The 6973-nt window shown below is 41.1% G+C and overlaps 1 protein-coding gene across 1 annotated transcript in view; it reads left to right on the top strand.

Moving 5' to 3' along the window:
* Positions 1 to 5804, top strand: part of sdc2 (syndecan 2) — a 53320-nt gene extending 47516 nt beyond the window's left edge. Inside the window, exon 5 of the mRNA XM_058619319.1 lies at positions 2561 to 5804. Coding sequence (XP_058475302.1) covers positions 2561 to 2724 — 164 coding nt within the window. The 3' untranslated portion in view covers positions 2725 to 5804. The remainder of the gene's footprint in view (positions 1 to 2560) is intronic.
* The last annotated feature ends 1169 nt before the right edge of the window (positions 5805 to 6973 follow it).

Below are 6973 nucleotides of genomic sequence, written 5' to 3' on the forward strand. Positions count from 1 at the left end.
GCGCCGATTGATTGCCTCATTTCGTAATTTGCATATTTTTCTTTGGTTGTGATGGAAAAAAAAAAAAAAAAACATTATTGCCAGTATAACGTCTTCAGATAAAACCCTGAAAGAGAAAAACATGTATGATCAAATGTATAATTTGATCAACTCTGCTCATTCTATTCACCCCTCCTTTAGCCTCGCAAGCATTCATCTTCATCTCCCATATGATTTCTATCAAATATAATTGCCCATAATCTAATTTTCATTAATTCACTCTGCGCTTTTGCTGCTTCTCAGAGCACAAGCAGTTGGATGTGTGCCAGGATCTTAACCCGTGGGGCCGTGGGGCTGTGGGGCCGTGGGGCCTGGCAACATGTGGAAACCTAAAGTGGAGCAGAGGGCAGATTGTAGCACCAGAAGAAACCCTAAAGAGATTAGGAAGCTATAAAAAAACCTCATACAGGCATAATTGGAGGGAGAGTGAAATAAGCTCATGTGGCGAGTTAGGAGTTTTAGCAGGGAGGGTCCAGGTCACAGCCGGAGGGGGGAATTCCTTAATACGGCTTTAGTGGATTTAATTCAAATTTCCCTTGATGTTAACCCACTGTTGGCCTCTTGGTTTACAATGTGTCCTTTATGGCAAGTTGAACCTCAGACATTTATGTCCTTGTATAACTTGATTCAGGACCAAGTGCTACGTAGACACAATCAAATTTTCGTTAACTCCTTTAAATTATTTGATTGTGTTACTCGCAAGGTTGTGCTACCTTTATTGTATCATCTGAAAAAGCAGTACATAATCATGCCTGGTGCACAAAGTCGCTTAGTTTAAGCTATTGTTTTTCAATGCTAAAGGTTTGCTGCATTCATTTCACTCATGGAAATCATTTTACCAGCCACTGTTTACACAATTCAGCCTGTTATACGATGTTGTTTTCCTTATAACCCTGACGCTGTTGAAGTCACCCCTTGAGGGTTTTTCTTAATTTGAGCTTTGAGGCTACACATTTGTAACAGAAAGCCTGTGGTCCACACTGGTATGTGGAATTCAAAATATGTGGAACAGAGAGGGTCGAAGTAAGCTGCAGTCAAGTCGTGTCAAGGGAAGCGTAGAATCTAGTGTTTGGCTTTGTGTCTGACTGTGTCAGCAATCAGTTTTTTAGTCCTTCAATGTCACGGGTATCAGTGGGTTCAGCACAGTCTGTTTGACTCCCACTGGATTTATTTGGTGCCACAAGTTTCCTCCTCTAAAGTCCCAGTCGGCTGTCACTGATTAGAACACAGACCATGTCAAATCAGCTGACACTTCTGAGCAACCCAGCTCTGTATGCCCATCAAGGACTGTAGCATAGATATCACCTTAATGGACCGGAACCTTCTGAACGCAGCAGCACAGACGCGGAGGTGAAATGAACCACAGAAAACAATCCACTCTGTTGATTGAGACTGACATTTAGTAACTGCATCAGTTTCAACACTCACTACATTTCATCCACAGATGTTGATAATGTGCTGTTACATCGCATTAGTGTTGTCATTTATTCCAACACAAACAGAGACTGGGTGTCACAACCTGGCTCAAACGACCACAAGACCACACCAGACCAAGTCTGGAGCTGATGATAAATGCTAATAAATGAATGAAGTTTGTAAATGTAGGTTTAATGTAGCGGGTGACTGTCTGCAGATCAGCTTGTATGCAGGGTATTTGTGAGTGAATTCAGTAATGGTACCAATTGGTACACTTTTAAAATTATATAAGATAACACACTATGTTAAAAAGTGTGCTTATAAGTAGTTTTGATGCAGAACATTTGGCTTTATTTGCACCATTAAAATTTAAACCATTATTATTATTTTATTGCAGAGCACTGTGCCTGAACGCGTCCCCATCTTGTTGATAATAAATGCATCAGCCTCTAATATAGGCCCCTGAAGATTCTACTTACTCCCTCACCAACATTGTTTAAATCAGTCTTGTACAGTTGATGTTATGTAAAATCAGTATTTGTTATTAAAGATACAATTTGGTAATAATTACTTATAACCCTGAAAAGGCCTAGTGAAAGTGAGTGCTGGAAATACAGAGAGGGAAACTTCTGATTGGTTAGAGCTAAACCAATCAGATGCCAAATAAGCCTTTTTCACATTAAGAGCCACATTTCCAATTCAAATGTGATAAATACAGACTGTGGGTCTTCAGGACCAGGATTGAGAAACCCTGACAAAGAGGACACTTCCATAAACCACAGTGTTACGAACTCTCACAAAGCTTGGACCCAAAGCACAAGGCCAGGAACAGGAGAATGGTTTTAAAGAGCTTCATTGGAACAGCTCAGAAAAAAGCTAAACGCTAAGCTAAACTTGACCTTAAATAACTGAGAAACAAACAACAACATAAGCTAGACTAACACAACAAAAGATCACGGAAGTCATGGAAACCGACGTGCGTGACACCAAACTGAGTAGAGACGAGTCCAGTAGAGCTAGAAAATATAACGGAAAAGCACCAATAATGGGAAACAGATTTTACTTTCAAATCCCTGATGGTTAATTTGATTCTTTTTCCTCTCAGCTGTTATTGCAGGTGGTGTGATCGGCTTCCTCTTCGCCATCTTCCTCATCCTCCTGCTGGTGTACCGCATGAGGAAGAAGGACGAGGGCAGCTATGACCTGGGAGAGAGGAAACCTGCCGGCACGGCCTATCAGAAGGCTCCAACCAAGGAGTTTTACGCATAAGATCCCGCCCCCCTCCAATCACCAGAATGACATAATCTGGATTGACTGTCAAAAGGTGCAGTCTACGAAAAACAGCGAATCTGTTCACACACCAGAAGAAAAACAACATCTTTTCAAGTCGATTAAAGAAAAAAAAAAATAGCATAAAGGAAAGCTTTTGCATAGAGTATTGTAATTAAGACCTTTTCTTTCTTTCTTTTTAAAAAAATGAAAACCCAAGCATTTCTTATTTCATGGCAAATCTCATTGTATTTAAACATGTTGTGTATTATTTGAAAAGGCAGAAAAAAAACCAGGATCTGTTGAGGCGAGGGAAGCGATCGCATCTGTCTTCTGTTAAAAGAGCTGTTTTTAGTGGCTGACTACTTTTAACTGTAGCAGTTTGTTCTTTGTAAAGAAAAAAAATCGAAAAAGTGGAAATAATTGAAGATAATTATTCTGTATCAATCATACGTTCTTGTTCTTTTTTCTTTTCATTTTGTCCTAGCATGTCTGATGTTGATCTCTAAAGGTGTATTTCATTAATTTATCTTTTCTCTGATGTTTAAAAAAAAAAAAAAAAAAATGCCTTTGTAGTTTTGATGAAGCTCTTTGGTCTTCATATTAACGCTGTTAACAGTCAAATGTAAATGTTCCCTTCAGGTTACAATGTTTATTATTTGCTCTCAGTTTTTTTTTGTTGTCGTTTATTTGTTTTTGTTGTTTTTAGTCATACCCGAGCGTGTCATTACGTCTTGTTGATTTGTCCGTCTCTTTTCAGTGTCGCCTTCTCTGCGTTTTCTGACAGCGTTTCATTTTCACAGCAGGAATCAGTCTTTAAAAGATGGAAGAAAAACCATGTCACAAACCTCACATCTGTCACTTGATTTGTTTTTTCTCTATTTAAATGCATTCTCTATCACATTGCACATTAACTGCTCTTGCTTACCACTGCTATTGTGCAGCCTCGCCTGTGTGTGTTGGGGTGATTTTTTTTTTCCCTCCATGGCTTGTGGCGTTTTTGGGCCACTGACTTTTCCAACTTTTCCCTTGAGTTTATTGACTGTACACAAACGTCTGCTAAACTGGACACACCTCCTCCACCATCACTTCTCTATTTCTCTCTCTCTCAGCTGTATGGAGCCTTGTGCTATTGTACAAACCCCAGAGTGCATGATTTAGGGCCAAAGATCTGCTCAGTGAGGGCCTGCCACCATTGCAGCAGGCAGGCAGAGCAGACAGTTGCCTGGGGGCAAAGCAAGAACAATTTCAGGACTGGTATTTACATCCGTCCTCAGTGATTTAGTAGCATGTGGTCAGCCGTAAGTAAGTAATGCTTCCTGGGTGCGTCTTCTGTGACCATATGAAATCCTTTCTGGGCTTTCCATCCTTTTTTTATCAAATACACACTGATAGCCCATAGGCAAGCGGAAAGAGAACTAGGACTGTAGGGTTTCCGGTTTGAATCCCCCATCAGGTCAAGGGCTGGGGTACCGATGAGCAAGGTACCCAAGCCTCATTGCTTATTGTTGATTTGACACCCGACCCCGCTGTGACGACCCCGCAGTCACAGCGGGGTCACATCTAGTGTGCCGGTCCCAAGCCCAGATAAATGAGTCGTGTCAGGAAGGGCGTCTGGTGTAAAAATTGCTGCCAAATCAAATATGTGGCTCATCTGCTGTGTCAAACCCTAGAGAGAGAGAGAGAGAGAGAGCAGCTGAGAGACAAAGACTCAATGAATCAGAGCTCTATCCTTACCACTGCTGAAACATGAATTTAGTTTTAACCATTAGTAAAATGAAATGACATGCTGATCAGTGTTGATGTTCGAGAGGGTGCTGCAAATACATGTTGTGTGTTTATAAGTGCTGATAAAGCTTAGGTGGTCCCTCTTAATTTGTTCTGAGGATGGACAGCGTTCATGCTGCTCAAAACCACCCTAGTATGTGGTTTTTGTGATTGGATATGAGGACACAATCAGGATCTGCACATGATCGGATCAATCATGACTTTGGTTTGACGTTGGATCCCCCAGGTTTCTTTTGCCCAGGGCCCCTAAAGCCCCTTGAAACACCCCTGCCTGCCACTGCTTGGACACATAATGGTTCCTCTGCAGCATCAGAACATCAGAACCCCCACGCCATCTCGCCAAATGTAGTTCCTCAGAGGGAGGTAAATGTATAAGGTTGCATAAAAGACTTCCTCTGAGGGCATATTGTGGGTTTTATTAGTCAGTGCAGGCATTTCAATATATCAATTGTGAAAACATGAGGTTGTTTACCAGGTTATAGCACAAGTAAGGACACAAGGTGTCGTTTCGGTGCCATTGTTGCATCCCCAAATCAAGTTTATAACTAAGGCCACAACATTTCTAGAAGCACATACAGTATCTGTACCATTTCAGAAAAAGAAAATACAGCTTACGGTCTTCTGCTGTTTTTTAAATGTCTAACTTGTTTAACTTGCTCTGAAGAGATGTGACATATTGTCCGGCAGGTTTGTGAAGTTGCCTTTTCTCAGCTGTACAGTAGTGTGAAGTAGTTACAGTGGACATGCTGTCACATTGTCTCAAACTCCCAGCACCACCCACATGCAGCTGTGCATCCCGCTACCTCTCCATCCCTCCTCTTCTTCTTCTCTCAGTTCTTCTGACCCACCCCACCATCTGTTCCCTTCTCTTGTCATAGGACCTAAGGTACTGAACTATTCTGAAGAACCCAAAGACTCACAGTATTTCTACTTCCTCCATCCTCTCCTGTCCAGTCCCCTTCCTTCATGGCCACATCATTCTGTTCCCTCATCTTCTTTTTTGTCCTGTCTCGATTAGAGATCTGACCTTTGAGTCCAATTGCTTATTAGTATATGAAAAAGATATATAAATATATATAAATGTATATTCACAAATGTTTTAAACCTTTAAAGTGCCTACCATTTGGAAATGTACTCGCTCAAGGTGAGCATGTGGCGGGGGTGTAAACGACTTGACTGGCATTCTGTGAGCATGGATGACTGTAATGGTAACTTTTTTTTAGTCTTACAAAAGCTGACAGTATTGTACCTATAAGTTGAAACAACACTACTGAATAAACATTGTGGCCTAATGTCTGGCTGTTTATTTTTTGTTTCCATTTTTGTTGTAAAAAACACACAAAGGCTGCATGTGATCAGACTGTTTTTAATAAATCACATCTATGCAGGCCAAATTACTGCAGTGTTTACTGAATGTGAGCTAATTTGATTTGTGTCTAGACTAAGGATGCACAATGTTGGACTCTTTGCTGATATCCGGTTTGCATGTGGACAAAAAACAAGTATTTGGCCACATATGTTGAGTACTGAAATCAGAAATCAGGTGTTTCAATCAGGCTTTGAGCTAGACCCCTTATCTCCATTGAAGGACAATCTTACCACTTACCATCAACAGCATGACATTTTTGGACAATGCTATACTTCCAACTTTGTGGCAACAGTTTGAGGAAGATCCTTTTCTATGTGCGCAAATGAGTTTGGTGTGGAAGAACTTGACTGGCCCCGCACAGAACCCTGACCTCAACCCCATCGAGCACCTTTGGGATGAACTGGAACAGAGATTGTGAGTCAGGCCTTCTCGTCCAACATCAGTGCCTGACCTAATAAATGCTCTACAGAATGAATGAGCACAAATTCATACAGAAACATTTCAAAATCTTGAGGAAAATCTTACAAGACTTGTGGAAGCTGTTATAGCTGCAAAAGAGGGACCGATCCCATATTAAAGTACTGTGTTTGTATTTGAATACTGTTGGTGTAATGGTCAGGCATCAGAATACTTTTGTCCATATAGTGTATATATACTGTATAGTGCTTCGGCTAATAATCGATACCAATACTGATGTTTCGTTTTCTGCATCCAGCTGCAGGGGTAATTAAGTCTCTCGTCTGTAGTGAAATTAGCATAATATGTTTGTCATACAAGATGTAGATATGATTTTTTTGTTGTGCAAAATAAATACATATTGTGCATCACTAGTCCGAGCGTATCAGCATAGGTTGTTGCGTAATCATGGCATTAAGCACTAGATCAGCAGAGGCTAGGGTCCATTGGGATCTTCAACAGAGACTGGAGTACTTTGGGATTTTCTAGATCCTGACAGACAAACTGGTGATGGCTAGTCAACTGGACATAGTGGTGGTCCATAAGCAGCAGAAGAGAGCTGTGGTGACAGATTCCAAGTGACGGCAACATCGAGAAGATGGAACACGAGAAGCTTGAGAAGTACCACGGGCTGAA

The sequence above is a fragment of the Solea solea genome, chromosome 20 (assembly GCF_958295425.1).
Source record: "Solea solea chromosome 20, fSolSol10.1, whole genome shotgun sequence".
NCBI lineage: Eukaryota > Metazoa > Chordata > Actinopteri > Pleuronectiformes > Soleidae > Solea > Solea solea.